Source organism: Tachyglossus aculeatus, chromosome 5, assembly GCF_015852505.1.
Source record: "Tachyglossus aculeatus isolate mTacAcu1 chromosome 5, mTacAcu1.pri, whole genome shotgun sequence".
Lineage (NCBI taxonomy): Eukaryota > Metazoa > Chordata > Mammalia > Monotremata > Tachyglossidae > Tachyglossus > Tachyglossus aculeatus.
This window is the reverse complement of record NC_052070.1, coordinates 18,985,477-19,009,924: the sequence shown is the minus strand read 5'-3', so window position 1 is coordinate 19,009,924 and position 24,448 is coordinate 18,985,477. Positions and strand designations below refer to the sequence as shown.

Below are 24,448 nucleotides of genomic sequence, written 5' to 3'. Positions count from 1 at the left end.
AAGCCACTAAACCGCAGATCTGGTTAACGGAAGCAGCACGGCAAAGTGGATGGAGCGCAGGGCTGGGAGTCAGAAAGTCATAGGTTCTAATCCCAGCTCTGCCGCTTGTCTGCTGCGTGACCCTGGGCTCGTCACTTCACTTCTTTGTGCCTCAGTTACCTCATCTGTAAAATGGGGATTGAGACTGTGAGCTCCACATGGGAGAGGGACTGTGTCCAACTTGATTTCCTCTCCCCCTCGTCCCCCTCTCCAACCCCCCCATCTTACCTCCTTCCCTTCCCCACAGCACCTGTATATATGTATATATGTCTGTACATATTTATTACTCTATTTATTTATTTATTTATTTATTTTACTTGTACATGTCTATTCTATTTATCTTATTTTGTTAGTATGTTTGGTTTTGTTCTCTGTCTCCCCCTTTTAGATTGTGAGCCCACTGTTGGGTAGGGACTGTCTCTATATGTTGCCAACTTGTACTTCCCAAGCGCTTAGTACAGTGCTCTGCACACAGTAAGTGCTCAATAAATATGATTGATTGATTGATTTGCACAGTAAGCGCTCAATAAATACGATTGATTGATTTGCTTGTATTCACCTCAGTGCTTTGTATAGTGCCTGGCACACAGTAACCACTTAAATAACATACTTATAGGAAGCAGCATGGACCTGGGTTCTTATCCTGGCTCTGTCAATTGGCTGCTATGTAAATCTTGGGCAAGTCACTTAACTTCTCTGTGCCTCAGTTACCTCATCTGCAAAATGGGGGTTAAGACTGTGAGCCCCACGTGGTACAGGGACTACGTCCAACCCCATTATCTTATATCTACCCCAGCACTCAGTACAGTGCCTGGCACACATAAAGCACTTAAATATCACAATCATTATTATTACAATTATTATTCATTCATTCAATCGTACTTATTGAGCGCTTACTGTGTGCAGAGCACTGTACTAAGCGCTTGGGAAGTACAAATTGGCAACATATAGAGACGGTCCCTACCCAACAGCGGGCTCACAGTCTAGAAGGGACTATTTTTCCTCCTCTAGACTGTAAGTTAATTATGGGCTTGTAATCTGTCCACTAATCCTGTTGTAATAATAATAATAATAATAATGGCATTTATTAAGCGCTTACTATGTGCAAAGCACTGTTCTAAGCGCTGGGGAGGTTACAAGGTGACCAGGTTGTCCCATATGGGGCTCACAGTCTTAGTCCCCATTTTACAGATGAGGTCACTGAGGCCCAGAGAAGTGAAGTGACTTGCCCAAAGTCACCCAGCTGACAAGTGGGGGAGCCGGGATTTGAACCCACGACCTCTGAGTCCAAAGCCCGTGCTCTTTTCCACTGAGCCACGCTGCTTAGTTGTATACTCCCAAGCACTTAATACAGTGCTCTGCACAGAGTAAGTGCTCAATAAATACCACTGATTGACTGATTACTCAAACAGTGAGCCCCATGTGGGAGTCAGCGCTTAGTACAGTGCTCTGCACACAGTAAGCGCTCAATAGAGCGCGGGCTTTGGAGTCAGAAGTCATGGGTTCGAATCCCGACTCCGCCAAATGTCTGCTGTGTGACCTTGGGGAAGTCACTTAATTTCTCTGAGCCTCAGTTACCTCATCTGTAAAATGGGGATTAAGACTGTGAGCCCCACGTGGGACAACCTGATCACTTTGTATCCCCCCCAGCGCTTAGAACAGTGCTTTGCACATAGTAAGCGCTTAACAAATGCCAACATTATTATTATTATCATCATAATAACTGTGGTATTTACTAAGTGCTTACTATTTCATTCATTCATTCATTCATTCAATCATATTTATTGAGTGCTTACTGTGTGCAGAGTACTTCCCAAGTGCTTAGTCCAGTGCTCTGCACACAGTAAGCGCTCAATGAATACGATTGACTGATTGATTGATTAACTTGTACTTCCCAAGCGCTTAGTACAGTGTCCCGCACACCGTAAGCGCTCAATAAATACGATATGTATGTATGTATGTATGTAATAAGTGCTTGGAAACTACAATTCAGAAACAGAGACAGTTCCTACCCAACAGCGGGCTCACAGTCTAGAAGGGGGAGACACACAACAAGTAGACAGGCATCAACAGCATCAAAATAGATAAATAGAATTATAGACATGTACATATGATTAATAAAATAAATGGAATAATAAATCTGTACAAATATATACAAGTGCTGTGGGGAGGGGAAGGAGGTAGGGCTGGGCTGGAGAAGGAGGGAAGGGAGGTGAGGTAGGAGGGGGCCAGGTGATGGAGAGCTCTCAGTCACTGTACTAAGTAATCAATCGATCGTATTTATTGAGCGCTTCCTGTGTGCAGAGCACTGTACTAAGCGCTTGGGAAGTACAAGTCGGCAACATATAGAGACGGTCCCTACCCAACAGCGGGCTCACAGCCTAGAAGTAAGCCCTGCTGGGGTGGGTACGAGCAAATCGGGTTAGACACAGTCCCCGCCACACGTGGGGCTCGGAGTTTCAACCCCCATTTTACAGATGAGGTAACTGAGGCACAGAGAAGTGAAGTGACTGGCCCAAGGCTGTACAGCAGACAAGCGGTGGGTAGGGACCGTGTCTGACTCAGTGGGAAGAGCCCGGGCTTTGGAGTCAGAGGTCATGGGTTCAAATCCCAGCTCTGCCACTTATCGGCTGTGTGACTGTAGGCAAGTCACTTCACCTCTCTGGGCCTCGGTTACCTCATCTGTAAAATGGGGTTGAAGACTGTGAGCCCCCCGGGGGACAACCTGATCACCTTGTAACCTCCCCAGAGCTTAGAACAGTGCTTTGCACATAGTAAGTGCTTAATAAATGCCATTATTATTATTATTATTATCTACCCTTGAGGTTAGAACAGTGCTTCTGACATATTTAGTGGAAAGAACACGGGCTTGGTAGTCAGAGGATGCGGGTTCTAATCCCGGCTCTGCCGCTCATCTGCTGTGTGACCTCGAGCAAACCACTTAACTTCTCTGTGCCGAAGCACTGGGGCTTAGTGGGAAGAGCACGGGCTTGGGGGTCAGAGGACTTGGGTTCTAATCCTAACTTGGCCACTTGTCTGCTGTGTGACCTTGGGCAAGTCACTTAGCTTCTCTGTGCCTCAATTAGCTCATCTGTAAAACGGGGATTAAAACTGACAATCAGGGAGAGCCTGATTTCCCTGTGTCTACCCCAGTGCTTAGAACAGTGCTTGGCATATAGTAAGTGCTTAAAGACTACCATAATTGTTATTAGTAAATGCCATAATCATTATCATAATCATTATAGGAGAAGCAGCGTGGCTCAGTGGAAAGAGCACGGGCTTGGGAGTCAGAGGTCATGGGTTCGAATTCCAGCTCCGCCACATCAGCTGTGTGACTTTGGGCTAGTCACTTCACTTCTCTGTGCCTCAGTTACCTCATCTGTAAAATGGGGATTAAGATTGTGAGCCCCCCGTGGGACAACCTGATCACCTTGTATCCCCCCCAGCGCTTAGAACAGTGCTTTGCACATAGTAAGCGCTTAATAAATGCCATTATTATTATTATTATTATATTTGATTGCATTTATTGAGCACTTACTGTATGCAGAGCACTGTACTAAGCGCTTGGCAGAGTCCAATATAATAAAAAGGCAGATTAACCATCCATGATGAGCTCACAGTTTATAATAAGTGCTTAATAAATATAATAACAATAACGATAATGGCATGTGTCGGATCCAGGCAGCAGGAAGAGCAGGTGGGATCCCGGCTCTGCCACTTATCAGCTGTGTGACTTTGGGCAAGTCACTTCACTTCTCTGTGCCTCAGTTGCCTCATCTGTAAAATGGGGATTAAGATTGTGAGCCCCCCGTGGGACAACCTGATCACCTTGTATCCCCCCCAGCGCTTAGAACAGTGCTTTGCACATAGTAAGTGCTTAATAAATTCAATTATTATTATTATTATTATATTTGATTGCATTTATTGAGCACTTACTGTATGCAGAGCACTGTACTAAGCGCTTGGGAGAGTCCAATATAATAAAAAGGCAGATTCCCCATCCACAATGAGCTCACAGTCTATAATCAGTGCTTAATAAATATAATAACAATAACGATAATGGCATGTGTCGGATCCAGGCAGCAGGAAGAGCAGGTGGGATCCCGGCTCCGCCACTTGTCTGCTGCGTGGCCTCGTTATCACTTCTCCGGGCCTCAGTTACCACATCTGTAAAATGGGGATTAAGACTGTGAACCCCACGCGGGACAGGGACTGTGACCAACCCAATTTGTATTTGCTTGAGAGAAGCAGCATGGCTTGGTGGCAAGAGCTTGCGAGTCAGAGGTCGTGAGTTCTAATCCGTCAGCTGTGTGACTTTGGGTAAGTCACTTCACTTCTCTGGGCTTCAGTTCCCTCATTTGAAAATAGGGATGAAGACTGTGAGCCCCACGTGGGACAACCTGACACCCTTGTATCTATCCCAGTGCTTACAACAGTGCTTGGAACATAGCGTTTAACAAATACCACAATTATTATTATTACTGTTATTATCCGCCCAGCACTTACTACAGTGCCTGGCACCTAGTAGATGCTTAACAAAAACCATAATTATTATTATTAAAGTTGGTGCCGAATGCCCGTTTCTTGGGGCTGACGTTTGGCCCCGACCTCCTCGGTGGGGACCGTTCCCCAAGTTTTCCGTGGGGCCTGGACCTGTCCAGCCCGAATAACAATAAGAAGAAGAATAAAAATAATGGTATTTGTTAAGCGCTTACTGTGTGCCGAGCACTGTTCCCAGACTGAGCCCCTTCCTCCCAGACTGAGCCCCTTCCTTCCTCTCCCCCTCGTCCCCCTCTCCATCCCCCCCATCTTACCTCCTTCCCTTCCCCACAGCACCTGTATATATGTATATATGTTTGTACATATTTATTACTCTATTTATTTTACTTGTACCTATCTATTCTATTTATTTTATTATGTTAGTATGTTTGGTTCTGTCCTCTGTCTCCCCCTTTTAGACTGTGAGCCCACTGTTGGGTAGGGACTGTCTCTATATGTTGCCAATTTGTACTTCCCAAGCGCTTAGTACAGTGCTCTGCACATAGTAAGCGCTCAATAAATACGATTAATGATGATGATGATGATGTTCTAAGCACTGGGTTAGATACAAGGTTATCAGGTTGTCCCACATGGGGCTCACAGTCTTAACCCCCATTTGGGTAATGATAATAATGATGGCATTTGTTAAGTGCTTACAATGTGCAAAGCACTGTTCTAAGCGCGGGGGGGGGGATACAAGGTAATCAGGTTGTCCTACATGGGGCAGACAGTCTTCACCCCCATTTTACGGATGAGGGGACTGAAAGTGAAGTGAAGCAGCGTGGCTCAGTGGAAAGAGCCCGGGCTTTGGAGTCAGAGGTCGTGGGTTCGGATCCCGACTCTGCCACATGTCCGCTGTGTGACCTTGGGCAAGTCACTTCCCTTCTCTGCGCCTCAGTTACCTCATCTGTAAAATGGGGATTAAGACTGTGAGCCCCACGTGGGCCAACTTGATCACCTTGTATCCCCCCCAGGGCTTAGAACAGTGCTTTGCACATAGTAAGCGCTTAACAAATGCCATCCAAAAAATAAAAGTGACTTACCCAAGGTCACCCAGGTGACAACTGGAGGAGCTGGGATTAGAACCCACGACCTCTAACTGCCAAGCCCGGGCTCTTACCACTGAGCCAAGCTGCTCTGTGCGCCCAATGGAAAGTGATGCCAAGGATGCCCACGCGGGCAACCAAGGCGGGCAGTCAGGGGGTCGGGGGGAGAAGGCGGCCACAGAGGGTGAGGCGGGGGCCGGGAGCGGACAGGGCCGGGGGCACGGCCATGCCCGTGGGGGGCCGGCGGTCGTCGCACGTGGCGCAGCAGGGGTCGGGCGGCAGAGCGCTTCGCGGAGGGTGAGGGGGCACGCGGGGGAGGCCCGGCCCAGGCCCGGCTGAAGGAAGGCTGCCTCAGGGGAGCACCACCGACGCCTCCGGCCACAGAGCCGGGCCTTCTGCCCGCCTGACGGACACTAAGTCCGTCAGTCCATCCGTCAGGGTCCAGGGCAGGGGCGAGCGAGCCCGGGAGGGGTGTGAGCCCGTCCGTCCGCCCGTCAATCAGTCAGTCAGGGGTGCACGAGCCAAGACGGGGCACGAGCCTGTCTGTCTGTTAACCTGTCAATCGGTCAGTCGGGGGCACACCGCGAGCCCGTCCGTCTGTCCACCCGTCAATCAGTCATGTGAGCCAAGGTCGGGCATGAGCCATCGGTCCATCAGTCAAGGGCGCGCAGCGAGCCCGGGCGGCGTGCGAGCCCGTCCGTCTGTCTGCCCGTCAATCAGCCAGTCAGGGGTGCACGAGCCAAAGTGGGGCGTGAGCCATCGGTCTGCCAGTCAAGGGCGCACCGCGAGCCCGTCCGCCTGTCAATCAGCCAGTCAGGGGTGCGCGAGCCCATCTGCCCGTCAATCAGCCAGTCAGGGGTGCGAGCCCGTCTGTCCGTCCGCCTGTCAATCAGCCAGTCAGGGGCACGCGAACCAACGCTGGGTGCGAGCCCGTCTGTCCATCAGTCAAGGGCGCGCCGTGAACCCGGGAGGGGCGTGAGCCCGTCCGTCCATCCGCCCGTCAATCAGCCAGTCCAGGGCGCGCGAGTCCGACTGGATTACTGCATGGGTCTCCTCTCTGATCTCCCATCCTCCTGTCTCTCCCCACTTCAGTCTATACTTCACGCTGCTGCCCGGATCGTCTTTGTGCAGAAACACTCTGGGCACGTTACTCCCCTCCTCAAAAATCTCCAGTGGCTACCAGTCAACCTACACATCAAGCAAAAACTCCTCACTCTCGGCTTCAAGGCTGTCCATCACCTCGCCCCCTCCTACCTCACCTCCCTTCTCTCCTTCTCCAGCCCAGCCCACACCCTCCGCTCCTCCGCCGCTAATCTCCTCACCGTACCTCGCTCTCGCCTGTCCCGCCATCGACCCCCGGCCCACGTCATCCCCCGGGCCTGGATTGCCCTCCCTCTGCCCATCCGCCAAGCTAGCTCTCTTCCTCCCTTCAAGGCCCTACTGAGAGCTCACCTCCTCCAGGAGGCCTTCCCAGACTGAGCCCCTTCCTTCCTCTCCCCCTCGTCCCCCTCTCCATCCCCCCATCTTACCTCCTTCCCTTCCCCACAGCACCTGTATATATGTATATATATTTGTACATATTTATTACTCTATTTCTTTATTTTACTTGTACATATCTATTCTACTTACTTTATTTTGTTAGCATGTTTGGTTTTGTTCTCTGCCTCCCCCTTTTAGACTGTGAGCCCACTGTTGGGTAGGGACCGTCTCTATATGTTGCCAACTTGTACTTCCCAAGCGCTTAGTTATGTGCTCTGCACACAGTAAGCGCTCAATAAATACGATTGATGATGATGATTTATTACTCTATTTTACTTGTACATTTTTACTATTCTACTTATTTTATTTTGTTACTATGTTTTGTTTTGTTCTCTGTCTCCCCCTTCTAGACCGTGAGCCCGCTGTTGGGTAGGGACCGTCTCTATATGTTGCCAGCTTGGACTTCCCAAGTGCTTAGTCCAGTGCTCTGCACACAGTAAGCGCTCAATAAATACGATTGAATGAATGAATGAATGAATGAGTGAATGAATCCGTCAATCAGCCAGTCAGGGGCACGCAAGCCAAGGCGAGGTGCAAGCCTGTCCGTCCATCAGCCAAGGGCACGCGTGCGCCAAGGCAGGGTGCGAGCCCGTCCGTCCGTCAGTCAGGGGAGTGCTGCAAGCCTGTCATTCGTTCATTCAATCGTACTTACTGGGCGTACTTTTAGACTGTGAGCCCACTGTTGGGTAGGGACTGTCTCTATATGTTGCCAATTTGTACTTCCCAAGCGCTTAGTACAGTGCTCTGCACATAGTAAGCGCTCAATAAATACGATTGATGATGATGATGATGATGAGCGCTTACTGTGTGCAGAGCACTGTACTAAGCAAAGCAGCGTGGCTCAGTGGAAAGAGCCCGGGCTTTGGAGTCAGAGGTCATCGGTTCAAATCCCGGCTCTGCCACTTGTCAGCTGGGTGACTTTGGGCAAGTCACTTCACTTCTCTGGGCCTCAGTTCCCTCATCTGCAAAATGGGGATTAAGACTGTGAGCCCCCCGGGGGACAACCTGATCAGTTTGTAACCTCCCCAGAGCTTAGAACAGTGCTTCGCCCATAGTAAGCGCTTAATAAATGCCGTTATTATTATTATTACTACAAGTTGGCAACATATAGAGACGGTCCCTACCCAACAGCAGGCTCCCAGTCTATCAGTCCGTCAATAATAATAGCGATGGCATTTGTTAAGCGCTTACTACGTGCAAAGCACTGTTCTAAGCGCCGGGGGTGGGGGAGGAGGGGATACAAGGTGATCAGTTGTCCCACGGCGGGGGCTCCCAGTCTTCATCCCCATTTTACAGATGAGGGAACTGAGGCTCAGAGAAGTGACTTGCCCCAGGTCACCCAGCTGAAGGAGCCGGGATTCGAACCCGTGACCTCTGACTCCGAAGCCCGGGCTCTTTCCACTGAGCCACACTGTCAGTCAGTCGGACAGTCAGGGGCGGCGCGCGACCCCGTCCGCCCGCCCGCCTGTCAATCAGCCAGTCAGGGGCGCGCGCCCGCCCGTCAACCAGGCAGTCAGGAGCGCGCATGCGCGAGCCCGGGCGGGGCGCGAGCCCGTCGGAACGTCAGTCGGGGGCGCGCCGCGAGCCCGGCCGGCCGCCCGCCTGTCAATCAGCCAGTCAGGGGCGGGGCGCCAGCCCGGGTGGGGCGCGTGACCGTCCGCCCGTCAACCAGGCAGTCGGGAGCGCGCGCGAGCCCGGGCGGGGCGCGAGCCCGTCGGAACGTCAGTCGGGGGCGCGCCGCGAGCCCGGCCGGCCGTCCGCCTGTCAATCAGCCAGTCAGGGGCGGGGCGCCAGCCCGTTCGTCCTTTCATCAGCCAGTCGGGGGCGCGCCGCGAGCCCGGGCGGGGCGCGCGCCCGTCCGCCCGTCAACCTGGCAGTTGGGAGCGCGCGAGCCAAGGCGGGGCGCGAGCCCGTCCGTCAGTCAGGGGCGCGCCGCGAGCCCGTCCGGCCGGCCGCCTGTCAATCAGCCAGTCAGGGGTGGGGCGCCGGCCCGTCCGTTCGCCTGTCAGTCAGCCAGTCGGGGGCGCGCGCCCGTCCACCCGTCCGCCAGACAGTCGGGAGTGCGCGCGCGCGCGAGCCAAGGCGGGGCGCGAGCCTGTTCGTCCTTTCATCAGACAGTCAGGGGCGCGCCACGAGCCCGTCCGTCAACCAGGCAGTCGGGAGCGCGCGAGCCAAGGCGGGGCGCGAGCCCGTCTGTCAGTCAGGGGCGCGCGAGCCCGGGCGGGGCGCGCGCCCGTCCGCCCGTCCACCAGGCAGCCGGGAGCGCGCGAGCCAAGGCGGGGCACGAGCCCGCCGGAACGTCGGTCAGGGGTGCGCCGCGAGCCTGTCAGTCCGTCTGCCCGCCTGTCAATCAGCTAGTCAGGGGCGCGGCACGAGCCCGTCAACCAGTCAGTCGGGAGCGCGCGAGCCAAGGCGGGGCGGGAGCCCATCCGTCCGCCCGTTCGTCAGTCAGTCAGTGGCGCGCGAGGCCGGACGGGGCGCGAGCCCGTCGGAACGTTGGTCAGGGGCGCGCCGCGAGCCCGTCCGGCCGCCTGTCAATAGCCAGTCAGGGGTGCGCAAGCCCGCCTGTCAATCAGCTAGTCGGGGGCGGGGCGCCAGCCCATCCGTCCGCCTGTCAATCAGCCAGTCAGGGGCGCGCCGTGAGCTCGGGTGGGGCGCGAGTCCGTCCGTCCGCCCATCAGCCAGGCAGTCGGGAGCACGCGAGCCTAAGGCGGGGCGCGGGCCCATCCGTCCACCCGTTCGTCAGTCAGGGGCACATGCCCGACAGAACGTCAGTCAGGGGCGCGCCGCGAGCCCGTCCGTTCACCCGACTGCTTGTCAATCAGCTAGTCAGGGGCGCGCGAGCCCATCCGTCCTTTCATCAGCCAGTCGGGGGCGCGTGTCCGTCCTCCAACCAGGCAGTCGGGAGCGCGCGAGCCAAGGCGGGGTGCGAGCCCGTCCGTCAGTCAGGGGCGCGCCGCGAGCCTGTACGTCTGCCTGTCAATCAGCCAGTCAGGGGCGCGCCACGAGCCCGTCCGGCCGCCTGTCAGTCAGCCAGTCAGGGGCACAAGCCCGTTGTAAAGTCAGTCGGGGGAGCACGAGCCAGCCCGCCCACCCGCCCACCGGGCAGTCGGGAGCGTGGGAACCAAGGCAGGGTGCGAGCCCGTCCATCAGTCAGGGGCGAGCCGCGAGCCCGTCCGGCCGTCCACCTGTCAATCAGCCAGTCAGGGGCTCGCGAGCCCATCCGTCCTTTCATCATCATCATCAATCGTATTTATTGAGCGCTTACTGTGTGCAGAGCACTGTACTAAGCGCTTGGGAAGTACAAATTGGCAACATATAGAGACAGTCCCTACCCAACAGTGGGCTCAGTCAGGGGCACGCGAGCCCGGGTGGGGCGCGCGCCCGTCCGCCCATCAACCAGGCAGTCGGGAGCAGGCGCGCGAGCCAAGGCGGGGCACGAGCCCGTCCGCCAGCCTGTCAATCAGCCAGTCAGGGGCGGGGCGCCAGCCGGTCAGTCCGCCTGTCTAGCCAGTCGGGGGCGTGCTGCGAGTCTGGGTGGGGCGTGTGTCCGCCCGTCAGCCAGGCAGTCGGGAGCGCGCGAGCCAAGGCGGGGCGCAGGCCCGTCCGTCCGCTCGTCAGTCAGGGGCGCGTGCCCGACAGAACGTCAGTCAGGGGCGTGCCACGAGCCCGTCCGCTCGTCCGTCCGCCTGTCAATCAGCCAGTCGGGGGCGCGTGAGCCCATCCGTCCTTTCATCAGCCAGTCGGGGGCGCGCCGCGAGTCCGGGTGGGGCGTGTGTCCGCCTGTCAACCAGGCAGTCGGGAGCACGCGAGCCAAGGCGGGGCGCAGGCCCGTCCGTCCGCTCGTCAGTCAGGGGCGCGTGCCCGACAGAACGTCGGTCGGGGCGCGCCGTGAGCCTGCCGTCCGCCTGTCAATAGCCAGTCAGGGGCTCGCAAACCCTCTTGTCAATCAGCTAGTCGGGGCGGGGCACGAGCCCGTTCGTCTTTTCGTCAGCCAGTCAGGGGCGGGCCGCGAGCCCGTCTGTTCGTCCGTCCGCCTGTCAATCAGCTAGTCAGGGGCGCGCGAGCCCATCCGGCCTTTCATCAGCCAGTCGGGGGCGCGCCGCGAGTCCGGGTGGGGCGTGTGTCTGCCTGCCCGTCCGTCAACCAGGCAGTCGGGAGCGCGCGAGCCCGTCTGTCCGCCCATTTGTCAGTCAGGGGCGCGCGAGCCCGTCGGTCCGTCCGCCTGTCAATCAGCCAGTCAGGGGCGGCGCGCGAGCCCGGGCGGGGCGCGAGCCCGTTCGTCCTTTCATCAGCCAGTCAGGGGCGCGCCGCGAGCCCGTCAGCCAGAAAGTCGGGAGCGCGCGCGCGCGAGCCCAGGCGGGGCGCGAGCCCGTCCGTCCGCCCGTTCGTCAGTCAGTCAGGGGCGCGGCGCGAGCCCGACGGAACGTCAGTCAAGGGCGCGCCGCGAGCCCGTCCGGCCGTCCGCCTGTCAATCAGCCAGTCAGGGGCGGGGCGCCAGCCCGTCAGTCCGCCCGTTCGTCAGCCAGGGGCGCGCGAGCCCGTTCGTCCGCCTGTCAATCAGCCAGTCAGGGGCGGGGCGCCAGCCCGTCCGGCCTTTCATCAGCCAGTCGCGTCCGTCCGCCCGTCCGTCGGTCAGGCAGTCGGGAGCGCGCGAGCCAAGGCGGGACGCGGGCTCGTCCGTCCGCCTGTCAATCAGCCAGTCAGGGGCGGGGCGCGAGCCAGTCAGGGGCGCGTGCCCGACAGAAAGTCAGTCAGGGGCGCGCCGCGAGCCCGTCCGTCCTTTTATCAGCCTGTCGGGGGCGCGCCACGAGCCCGGGCGGGGCGTGTGTCCGTCCGTCCGTCCGTCAACCAGGCAGTCGGGGGCGCGCGAGCCCAGGCGGGGCGCGAGCCCGTCCGTCCGCCCGTTCGTCCGTCAGTCAGGGGCGCGGCGCGAGCTCGACGGAACGTCAGCCAAGGGCGCGCCGCGAGCCCGTCCGTCCGCCTGTCAATCAGCCAGTCAGGGGCGGGGCCCGACGGAACGTCAGTCAAGGGCGCGCCGCGAGCCCGTCCGTCCGCCTGTCAATCAGCCAGTCAGGGGCGGGGCGCCAGCCCGTCAGTCCGCCCGTTCGTCAGCCAGGGGCGCGGGAGCCCGTTCGTCCGCCTGTCAATCAGTCAGTCAGGGGCGGCGCGCGAGCCCGGGCGGGGCGCGAGCCCGTTCGTCCTTTCATCGGCCAGTCAGAGGCGCGCGCCCGTCCGCCCGTCCACCAGGCAGTCGGGAGCGCGCGGGCCCAGGCGGGGCGCGAGCCAGTCCGTCCGCCTGGTCGTCAGTCAGGGGCGCGCCGCGAGCCCGTCGGGACACCAGTCCGGGGCGCGCCGCGAGCCCGTCCGGCCGTCCGCCTGTCAATCAGCCAGTCAGGGGCGGGGCGCGCGTCCGTCCGCCCGTCAGCCAGGCAGTCGGGAGCGCGCCGCGAGCCCGTCCGTCCTTTTATCAGCCAGTCGGGGGCGCGCCACGAGCCCGGGTGGGGCGCGCGTCCGTCCGTCCGTCAACCAGGCAGTCGGGAGCGCGCGAGCCCAGGCGGGGCGCGAGCCCGTCCGTCAGTCAGGGGCACGCGAGCCCGGGCGGGCGCGAGCCCGGCGGAGCGTCGGTCAGGGGCGCGCCGCGAGCCTGTCAGTCCGCCTGCCAATCAGCCAGGCAGGGGCGGGGCGCCAGCCCGTCAGTCCGCCCGTTCGTCCGCCTGTCAATCAGCCAGTCAGGGGCGGTGCGCGAGCCCGTGTGGAGGAGGGGCCTAGGGGCGCGCCCTCCCCGGGCGGAGTGGCCGAGCGGCAGCCCCCGCCCCCCCCTCAGCGCGCGCGCGCGCGCCCCCTCCCCTGCGCGCGCCCGCGCTTCCTCTCGCCGGTCGCGAGCGCGCGCGCGCGCGGCGCCAATGTAGCCCCGGAGCCCAGGGAGACGGAGGAGGAGGAGGAGGAGGGGGCGACCGCAAGATGGCGGGTATGTGCCCCTCCCCCCCCCAGCCCTCCCGGGCAGGGGAAGGGGAGGCTGGGGGGACGAGGGCGGGGAGCAGCGGGGAGGAGGAGGAGGAGGAGGAAGAGGAGGAGGAGGAGGAGGAGGAGGAGGGGTCTGTCCCTGGCCCCAAGGGGGGCGCTCACCGTGTCCCTCTTTCTCCCCCCTCCCCCCCTCCTCCCTTTCCTCCTCCTCCTCCTCCCCCCTCCTCCTCCCCCTCAGATATTTCCCTGCTCCAGGAGGACCTGCAGGAAGAGGTAGACGGATGTGAGTATGCGGCGGGCCTGGCCTCGCCCCCCTCGATTCGGTCAGGGGGGGCCGGGGGAGCCGGGAATGGGGGGGCGGGGGCGGCATCAATCCCAAACCGGACAGAAATCCCAGCGAGGAAAAAGAGGAAAAGGCCCGGGCCCGGAAGGCGGCCGGGGGGGGGGGGGGGGGGGGGGGCGGCCCTTTCCCCCATCCCGGCCTGCCGCCTCCGTTCCCCCTGCCGCCTCCGGTTGTCTGGACCCAGAGGTCGGAAGGCCAAAGCTTGGGATGAAAGCCTTTATTCACTCGGTCGTATTTAGTGAGTCCTTGCTGTGTGCAGAGCACTGGACTAAGCGCTTGGGAAGTAGAAGTGTCCCCCCCCCCCCCCCATCAGTTCCCTCTGCCACCTCCAGTTGTCTGGACCGAGAGGTCGGAAGGCCAAAGCTTGGGATGAAAGCCTTTATTCACTCAGTCGTATGTATTGAGCCCTTACTGTGTGCAGAGCACTGGACTAAGAGCTCTGGAAGTAGAAGTGTCCCCCCCCGCCCTGCTGCCTCAGTTCCCTCTGCCGCCTCCGGTTGTCTGGACCGAGAGGTCGGAAGGCCTAAGATTGGGATGAAAGCCTTTATTCACTCAGTCGTATTTATTAAACGCTTACTGTGTGCAGAGCACTGGACTAAGCGCTCTGGAAGTAGAAGTGTCCCCCCCAGCCTGCTGCCTCCAGTTGTCTGGACCAAGAGGTCGGAAGGCCTAAGATTGGGATGAAAGCCTTTATTCACTCAGTCGTATTTATTAAACGCTTACTGTGTGCAGAGCACTGGACTAAGCGCTCTGGAAGTAGAAGTGTCCCCCCCCAGCCTGCTGCCTCCAGTTGTCTGGAGCGAGAGGTCGGAAGGCCAAAGCTTGGGATGAAAGCCTTTATTCACTCGGTCGTATTTAGTGAGCCCTTACTGTGTGCAGAGCACTGGACTAAGCGCTTGGGAAGTAGAAGTGTCCCCCCCCTCAGTTCCCTCTGCCACCTCCAGTTGTCTGGACCGAGAGGTCGGAAGGCCAAAGCTTGGGATGAAAGCCTTTATTCGCTCAGTCGTATTTAGTGAGCCCTTACTGTGTGCAGAGCACTGGACTAAGCGCTTGGGAAGTAGAAGTGTCCCCCCCCCCCCCCACATCAGTTCCCCCTGCCACCTCCAGTTGTCTGGACCCAGAGGTCGGAAGGCCAAAGCTTGGGATGAAAGCCTTTATTCACTCAGTCGTATGTATTGAGCCCTTACTGTGTGCAGAGCACTGGACTAAGAGCTCTGGAAGTAGAAGTGTCCCCCCCCGCCCTGCTGCCTCAGTTCCCTCTGCCGCCTCCGGTTGTCTGGACCGAGAGGTCGGAAGGCCTAAGATTGGGATGAAAGCCTTTATTCACTCAGTCGTATTTATTAAACGCTTACTGGGTGCAGAGCACTGGACTAAGCGCTCTGGAAGTAGAAGTGTCCCCCCCAGCCTGCTGCCTCCAGTTGTCTGGACCAAGAGGTCGGAAGGCCTAAGATTGGGATGAAAGCCTTTATTCACTCAGTCGTATTTATTAAACGCTTACTGTGTGCAGAGCACTGGACTAAGCGCTCTGGAAGTAGAAGTGTCCCCCCCCAGCCTGCTGCCTCCAGTTGTCTGGAGCGAGAGGTCGGAAGGCCAAAGCTTGGGATGAAAGCCTTTATTCGCTCGGTCGTATTTAGTGAGCCCTTACTGTGTGCAGAGCACTGCACTAAGCGCTTAGGAAGTCGTTTTCCCCCCGGCCTGCTGCCTCCTTCCCCCCCGCCCCCTCCAGTTGTCTGGACCAAGAGGTCGGAAGGCCAAAGCTTGGGATGAAAGCCTTTATTCATTCAGTCGTATTTAGTGAGCCGTTACTGTGTGCAGAGCACTGGACTAAGCGCTTGGGAAGTAGAAGTGTCCCCCTGCCTGCTGCCTCAGTTCCCCCTGCCGCCTCCAGTTGTCTGGACCGAGAGGTCGGAAGGCCAAAGCTTGGGATGAAAGCCTTTTTTCACTCAGTCGTATGTATTGAGCCCTTACTGTGTGCAGAGCACTGGGCTAAGCGCTCTGGAAGTAGAAGTGTCCCCCCCCCCGCCGCCCCGGCCTGCTGCCTCCAATTGTCTGAACCCAGAGGTCGGAAGGCCAAAGGTTGGGATGAAAGCCTTTATTCACTCAGTCGCATTTATTGAGTCCTTACTGTGTGCAGAGCACTGGACTAAGTGCTTGGGAAGTAGAAGTGTCCCCCCCCCCCCCCCCAGGTCCCTCTGCCACCTCCAGTTGTCTGGACCGAGAGGTCGGAAGGACAAAGATTGGGATGAAAGCCTTTATTCACTCGGTCGTATTTATTGAGCCCTTACTGTGTGCAAAGCACTGGACTAAGCGCTCTGGAAGTAGAAGTGTCCCCCCCCCACGGCCTGCTGCCTCCAGTTGTTTGGACCAAGAGGTCGGAAGGCCAAAGCTTGGGATGAAAGCCTTTATTCACTCTGTCGTATTTAGTGAGCCCTTACTGTGTGCAGAGCACTGGACTAAGCGCTCTGGAAGTAGAAGTGTCCCCCCCCGGCCTGCTGCCTCAGTTCCCTCTGCCGCCTCCGGTTGTCTGGACCGAGAGGTCGGAAGGCCAAAGCTTGGGATGAAAGCCTTTTTTCACTCAGTCGTATGTATTGAGCCCTTACTGTGTGCAGAGCACTGGACTAAGCGCTCTGGAAGTAGAAGTGTCCCCCCCCCCCGGCCTGCTGCCTCAGTTCCCCCTGCCACCTCCGGTTGTCTGGACCGAGAGGTCGGAAGGCCTAAGATTGGGATGAAAGCCTTTATTCACTCAGTCGTATGTAGTGAGCCCTTACTGTGTGCAGAGCACTGGACTAAGCGCTCTGGAAGTAGAAGTGTCCCCCCCCGGCCTGCTGCCTCAGTTCCCTCTGCCGCCTCCAGTTGTCTGGACCGAGAAGTGGGAAGGACGAAGATTGGGATGAAAGCCTTTATTCACTCAGTCGTATTTATTGAGCCCTTACTGTGTGCAGAGCACTGGACTAAGCGCTTGGGAAGTAGAAGTGTCCCCCCACCTCAGTTCCCTCTGCCACCTCCAGTTGTCTGGACCGAGAGGTCGGAAGGACAAAGATTGGGATGAAAGCCTTTATTCACACAGTCGTATTTATTGAGCCCTTACTGTGTGCAGAGCACTGGACTAAGCGCTTGGGAAGTAGAAGTGTCCCCCCCCCCCCCCCCCATCAGTTCCCTCTGCCACCTCCAGTTCTCTGGACCGAGAGGTCGGAAGGCCAAAGCTTGGGATGAAAGCCTTTATTCATTCAGTCATATTTAGTGAACGCATAAGTTTGGGATGAAAGTCTTTATTCACTGTCGTATTTATTGAGCCCTTACTGTGTGCAGAACACTGGACTAAGCGCTTGGAAGTAGAAGTTGCCCCCCCGCCCTGCTGCCTCCGTTCCCTCTGCCGCCTCCAGTTGTCCGGACCGAGAGGTCGGAAGGCCAAAGCTTGGGATGAAAGCCTTTTTTCACTCAGTCGTATTTATTAAACGCTTACTGTGTGCAGAGCACTGGACTGAGCGCTTGAAGTAGAAGTCCTCCCTGCCCCCCGGCCTGCTGCCTCTGTCCCCCCTGCCCCCTTCAGTTGTCTGGACCTAGAGGTCGGAAGGCCAAAACTTGGGATGAAAGCCTTTATTCATTATTTATTGAGCGCCTACTGTGTGCAGAGCACTGGACTGAGCGCTTAGGAAGTAGTTTTCCCCCCGGCCTGCTGCCTCCGTTCCCTCTGCCGCCTCCAGTTGTCTGGACCGAGAGGTCGGAAGGCCAAAGCTTGGGATGAAAGCCTTTATTCACTCAGTCGAATTTATTGAGCGCTTACTGTGTGCAGAGCACTGGACTAAGCGCTTGGGAAGTAGAAGTTTCCCCCACCCCCGGCCTGCTGCCTCCGTTCCCTCTGCCGCCTCCAGTTGTCTGGACCAAGAGGTCGGAAGACGAAAGCTTGGGATGAAAGCCTTTATTAATTGTTTATTGAGCACTTACTGTGTGCAGAGCACTGGACTAAGCGCTTGGGAAGTAGAAGTTTCTCCTCCGGTCTGCTGCCTCCGTTCCCTCTGCAGCCTCCAGTTGTCCGGACCGAGAGGTCGGAAGGCCAAAACTTGGGATGAAAGCCTTTATTTAGTCGTATTTATTGAACACTTTACTGTGTGGAGAGCACTGGACCAAGCGCTTGGGAAGTAGAAGTCGGCAACAGATAGAGGCGGCCCCGAAAATAATAGTGATGGTATCGATTAAGCGCTCACTATTCACCAAGCGCTGTTCTATCTCTCAAATGGATGGAGACGCCAGGTCTGAGGGGATGCGATGGGACGGTCCTCTAGGCGTTTGGGATGGCATCTGTAGGCAAGGCCCGGGTTTGGTGGGATCCTTTATTTATTTATTATTATTATTATTATTTATTTATTTATTTTATTTGTACATGTCTATTCTATTTATTTTATTTTGTTGGTATGTTTGGTTTTGTTCTCTGTCTCCCCCTTTTAGACTGTGAGCCCACTGTTGGGTAGGGACTGTCTCTATATGTTGCCAATTTGTACTTCCCAAGCGCTCAGTACAGTGCTCTGCACACAGTAAACGCTCAGTAAATACGATTGATGATGATGATGATGATGATCCTTGGGTTTCACCCCGTTGGAAACGTTTGTGACAGCTGAGTTTGTGGTGGCTCGGGAAGGTCTCGGAGGGTGTAAGAGAGGCGAACAAGAGGAAGGTTGGAAAAATTTTGTTCCGTCGTCTGTTCCCCTCTTCTAGACTGTGAGCCGTTGTTGGGTAGGGACTGTATCTCTTACCGAATTGTACTTTCCAAGCGCTTCGTACAGTGCTCTACACACAGTAAGCGCTCAATAAAGGCGATTGAAGGAATGAAAAATCGTTGGAAGGTCTGACGGTGGCCTTCGTGGAGCAGGGCAGGACCGCTGGTGTTAGTAGGTTGAATTCATTCATTGTCGTATTTATTGAACACTTACTGTGTGCAGAGCACTGTGTTAAGCGCTTGGGAAGTACAAATCGTCAACATACAGAGGGTCCCTACTCAACAACGGGTGAATGCCCCCCAAGTTGAGGAGTGGAAGTCCAAGTGGCTTTTGCCCAAGGGCTTCTTGATATACTTAGGCATATCAGTGAGGTTGTGGTCTGGAGGGTTGGTTTAAATAGAATTCCCAAACGTTTACCACCTATAAAACTGCCCCTAAAAGTTTTTGCATAAAATTTTCTTAGAATAGTTATTGTTTTAAGGGAACAAAGGGAATGGGGTAAAAGAAAACAATGAAGGGGAAACCCTAAGCAGTCTTGTAGGGAGCAACCCCAACCCGCAATTCACTTTTCATCATCATCAATCGTATTTATTGAGCGCTTACTATGTGCAGAGCACTGTACTGAGCGCTTGGGAAGTACAAATTGGCAACATATAGAGACAGTCCCTACCCAACAGTGGGCTCACAGTCTAAAACTTTTCAACAATATTATGTGTATGAAACAAACCAGCTTGCTACTTTTTGTTAAATTGAAATAACCCATTTTTAGTTTTTGAAACTGTCCTTGGACTCCCTAGTTGACTCAGTTGCTACACTTAGTATTTGTTAGCTGGACAACCTGTATCTGATCTGATTGTCTTGTGTCTAGCACAGTGCTGGGCACATAGCATCAAAATACCACCAAGAAACACCAGCCTTTTAAAAACACTAACAGAAATCTGTTGTTAAAATCTGGAAAAGTTGTAGCTTCCTGAATAGTCAGTTCAGTATTCGTATTTAGCTGCAGCTAAATTTAATCGGTGGCCCAAGTCTTTTGGTGCGCGGTTTCTGCTCTCTGGGCAGGGGCTTGAGTCCTTGACAGCAGCGATGGCCAAGAACTCCAGGAAAAGGACTAACTTAGTGATGCCTCCTGTTGCTTGCAGTGGAGGGAGTGCGATGTTAGGAGAGTGTGCCGAGAGTCATGTCAAGCCAGTAAAACATGGACATATGTGTCTGACCTGATTATCTTGTATCTTCCCCAACACTTGGAACCGTTCTTGACACATAATAATAATAATAATGGCATTTATTAAGCGCTTACTATGTGCAAAGCACTGTTCTAAGCGCTGGGGGGGGGGGGATACAAGGTGATCAGCTTGTCCCGCGTGGGGCTCACAGTTATCACCCCCATTTTACAGATGAGGTAACTGAGGCTCCGAGAAGCTAAGTGACTTGCCCAAGGTCACACAGCAGACACGTGGTGGAGCCGGGATTTGAACCCATGACCTCTGACTCCAAAGCCCGTGCTCTTTCCACGGAGCCACGCTGCTTCTCTAAGCAGCATGTAATAATAATAACATGTAATAATAATGTAATACATTAGTAATGTATTAATGTAATTAATGTAATTAATGTAATTATTAATGTATTAATGTAATTAATGTACACATGTAATAATAATAACAATAATTATAGTACTTGTTAAGTGCTTACTATGTGCCAAGCACTGTTCTAAGCACTAGGGTAGTTACAAGTTAATCAGATTGGACTCAGTCCTTTTCCCACACGGGACTCTGTCTTAAACCCCATTATAGAGATGAGGTAGCTGAGGTCCAGAGAAGCGATTTGCCTGAGGTCACATAGCAGAGATGTGGTGGAGCCTGAATTAGAACCCAAATCCTTCCGACTCCCAGGACTGTGCTGTATCCACTAGTAAGCACTGGACAAATACCATTATTGTTATTATTCTTGAGTGGAGCTGGGTTATGATGTCAATGAAGAAGCAGGGATATTGGGAACAAGTTGGCACCTCCTCCAGGAGGCCTTCCCAGACTGAGCCCCTTCCTTCCTCTCCCCCTCGTCCCCCTCTCCATCCCCCCCATCTTACCTCCTTCCCTTCCCCACAGCACCTGTATATATGTATATATGTTTGTACATATTTATTACTCTATTTCACTTGTACATATCTATTTATTTTATTTTGTTAGTATGTCTGGTTCTGTTCTCTGTCTCCCCCTTTTAGACTGTGAGCCCACTGTTGGGTAGGGACCGTCTCTATATGTTGCCAACTTGTACTTCCCAAGTGCTTAGTACAGTGCTCTGCACACAGTAAGCGCTCAATAAATACGATTGATTGATTGATTGATTTTAGCAAGGTGCCTGCCAGTAGCAATATGGTTCCAACTCTGGTCTAGCTCCTTTTCTGCCTATAGCCTAGCCTCTCCACCCCTTGGGGTCCCAGGCCCAAGCCCGACTGCCGCCTGTTTGGATCTGGCCCTATTCCCGGGATCGAACCGAGAAGCCAAATGTACTCCTGTTGCCTGGGGAGAGGCTCCTAGCTGGCCAGATTCCAGTTCCTCTGCTGGCTGCATTTCCTGAAGTGGGAATCCAAACCTGGAGAAAGGGGGAGAAAGAAGTTTATGGTTACCCAGGAAGGGCTGCACCTGCGTACATTGGAGGAAAAGGGAGAGTAAAAGGGGCATTGTTGGCAAATACACTAGATACCAAAAATAAAAAAAAGACCATAAGAGCTGCCCTAGGCTTCTAGTTGTTTTTCAAGCAGGAAAAGGTAGGTTGTCTTGAGTTGCAGCCCGGCTGGGGGGAGGGAAGAATCTAACAATGTATTCTTGGATCTTGTAGGAACTTGGCTTTAAGGCTTTTTTTTTAAAGGAAATTGCAAACATGTGAAAATGGGGAATATAGTTTAACTTAAGGTTACTTAGAGGTTATGAACATAAATATGGCTTTTAATGTGAAATTCTAAGTGTTAAGCTGGGCATTAGTAAATCAGCACAGGAAGTTAGGAGTTTAACATAAAAATTATATATTGAATTAAAAATTGGTCTTGTCTTATTTTTAAAACATAAAATCAGAGGTCTTGGGATGCAAATATGATGCATTAGCTCTGGAATCCATCAGTGGTATCTAGTGCTTACTGTGAGCAGAGCACTGTGGCTCAGTGGAAAAGAGCACAGGCTTTGGAGTCAGAGGTCATGGGTTCGAATCCAGGCTCCGCCAACTGTCAGCTGTGTGACTTTGGGCAAGTCACTTAACTTCTCTGGGCCTCAGTTACCTCATCTGGAAAATGGGGATGAAGACTGTGAGCCCCCCATGGGACAACCTGATCACCTTGTAACCTCCCCAGCGCTTAGAACAGTGGTTTGCACATAGTAAACGCTTAATAAATGCCATCATCGTCATCATCACTGTGTTGTTTGGTAGAGTACAGTACAACAGTGGTAAACACTTTCATTGCCCACCGGGAGCTTGCAGTCTAGATGGGGCGACAGCATTAAAATAAATTATGAGTATGTCCATCAGTGGTGTGGATGGGATGAATATTACATGCTTAAAAGTTTATATGTTTATAAACTTTAAGTTTATATTTATAGTGCAGAAGGGAGAGGGAACAGGTGAAGTGAGGGCTTAGTCGGGTAAGGTCTCTTGGAGAAAATGTGATTTTAGTAAGACCTTGAAGGTTGGGAGAGTTCCAGACCAGAGGCAGGACATGGGTAAGGGTTTGGTGGCTAGATAGATGAGGTACAGTGAGCAGAGTGGGTTGTAATAGGAAATCAGTGAAGTAATGTAGGAGGGCATGAGCTGAAAGAGTGCTTTAAAGCTGATGGTAAGGAGTTTCTGTTTGATCAGTCAGTCAATCATTTATTGAGCACTTAGAGTGTGCAGAGTACTGTACTAAGCACTTGGAAGAGCACCATAAAGTGTATCATATAAACAGGGTTAGTAGACATGTTCCTTGCCCACAATGAGCTTATGGTCTAGAGGGGAAGACAGACATTAATATAAATTAATTACAGATACGTTCTTAAGCGCTGTGTGGCTGAGGCCCGTGGGGTGAATAAAGAGGGCAGCTCCTAGTGCAAGGGTGATGCAGATGGGACTGGGAGAAGAGGAAATGACGGTCTAGTCGGGGAAGACCTTTTGGAGGAGGTGAACTTTTAAGAAGGCTTTGGAGAGATATGAAGAGGGAGGGGGTCCCAGGCCAGAGGCAGGACTTGGGGAGATGGATGAGATCAAGGTCTAGTGACTACTTTGGCTTTAGAGGAACGAAGTATGTGGGCTGAGTTGGAGAGTAAGGAGGTGAGGTAGGAGGGGGCAAGGTGATTGGGTGCTTTAAAGCCTACGGTAAGGAGTTTCTGTTTGAGGTGGATGGGCAACCACCAGAGTTTTGAAGACTAAGGAGATGCAGACTGAACGATTTTTCAGAAAAATGAATGACTTTAGAATCGTATAAAAATACAACCCTCCAGTTTTCAGTCTTCGGTTTTTAGGGTTCTGGAAGATAGTACGAGTAAGGTGTTCATTGGGATCTTTTGCATTTAAGCTAACTAATATATAGGTCAGTTTACTTAAAGCCACAGAAATTCGGATTTATATTTTCATTTTTAGAGCAGCTGGGAGATTGGAGTGATAACGCGTATCACTTAAACTCTCCCTGGAATCTTGTGTGAGATGTTGATGTATGGATTTTTTTTTCCATAATTTGGGTGTGTCTAAATTGGGTGTGTCCCCCCTTCTAGACTGTGAGCCCGCTGTTGGGTTAGGGACTGTATGTGTTGCCGACTTGTACTTCCCAAGCACTTAATACAGTGCTCTGCACACAGTAAGTGCTCAATAAATACAATTGATTGATTGATTAATAACATTTGTTTCCAAAAAAGGTGACAGCTCTTTCTACACACTTTAACAATTAGAGGCATCTAACTGAAGATTTATTCCAAGCAGTTTTTAAACTTTGATTTGGAATAGCCTTGAAAGTGACAGAGCCAGTGACAGAGTGAAGAGATACCCACAAAGAAAGGTTCAAGGGCCTCATAACATGCAGCTTAACTTCTGAAAGATTTAATCAGCGCTCTTAATTCTGTGAAACATCTCTGCTCACAACATTTCTAAGGGGCACACTAGAGTTGAGGTGTATTTCTGAGTGTGCACCAAGATATATCACTTTTTGGGATCCATATCTGAAAGCAGGAGCCCCCATGAAGAAGAGAGTAGAGAAGGCATAGGGGCATTTTTAGGGGTGGTAATGGAACCAGGATTTTTATTTTTCTGCAAGCTTCTTTCTCCTCTCCTACTCCTTCCTTTCCCCTCCCTCCCCTCTCCCCCTGAACAAAGCTGCCATTTTACCATCTTGGTTCCAGTGTGAACTATCAAGGTCAGGAGAATCTTGTTGAAAGCAAGTTTACACAACCGTTTTAAACAAAATGTACTTGATATTCTTTCCGTTTTCTTGAGGAACGCAGGAATATATTTAATAGATCAGTTTTAATGTTCTCATAGATTTATTTCCTCCCTTTCCTGCCTAGGCATATGACAAGTTGAAGTATAAAGGTGGAAACTTTTGCTCTCTACCGTGATTAACAAAAGGCTCAGTGAAGTGGGAGTCGTACCTGCTTGCAGAGCAATAGGAAACAGATCTTCAGAAAGTGGGAGAGGCTTTTTCTTTTTCTGTTACTTCTGTGAGAGAAGTAGAGCACAGGCAACTCAGAAACAGAGGGGACAAGAGAAATAACTAAAAAAGAGAAGCCTGAGCCCAACCCATGCACACGTGGAAATATATTTCGTATGAGGCTATAGAAGAAAAATAGGCAGACTGCAGATACATGAAGTGCATATGAGGATATCCATATTAAGTAATAGATGTTTAAAATTATTTTCTAAAATACAGTTCTTTCAAAATAGGTTTTCAAAAGCACAATTTTTTTCCTAACTCTCTGCTTCCTGCTGATTGACTCATAACACAGTTCGGTGTTTGACTCATGGAGCGCAGTTTCAAGTTAGTAGTCCTAAGCTAGTGTTACTTGAGGTAAACCCGGTGTGGGCAGGGATTGTCTCTCTTTATTGCTGAATTGTACTTTCCAAGCGCTTAGTACAGTGCTCTGCACACCATACGTGCTCAATAAATATGAATGAATGAAATAGTATTGTATAATTGTAAAGTACTGAGAGGCAAGGGCTGAAGATATGAGAACTTAGGTCAGTTACTCAGTTCAGTATAGGGTTTCTCCAAGGGGTTTGTCCCTACTTAAATCCTTAAATTGAAA

The 24,448-nt window shown here is 53.6% G+C and overlaps 1 protein-coding gene across 4 annotated transcripts in view; it reads left to right on the top strand.

The window, feature by feature from the left end:
- The window catches only part of PPP4R1 (protein phosphatase 4 regulatory subunit 1), a 147,423-nt gene that overhangs the window by 44,593 nt on the left and 78,382 nt on the right, over window positions 1–24,448 (top strand). For 2 of the 4 annotated variants that reach the window (XM_038746649.1, XM_038746648.1), the window contains exons 1-2: window positions 13,082–13,134; window positions 13,369–13,413. The exons of 1 other annotated variant lie outside the window; for it this stretch is intronic. In XM_038746649.1, the coding sequence (XP_038602577.1) occupies window positions 13,128–13,134; window positions 13,369–13,413 (52 nt within the window). In that variant the 5' untranslated portion in view covers window positions 13,082–13,127. Of the gene's footprint in view, window positions 1–13,081; window positions 13,135–13,368; window positions 13,414–24,448 lie in introns of those variants that run through there. One more of the 4 variants, XM_038746650.1, reaches the window with a different exon arrangement.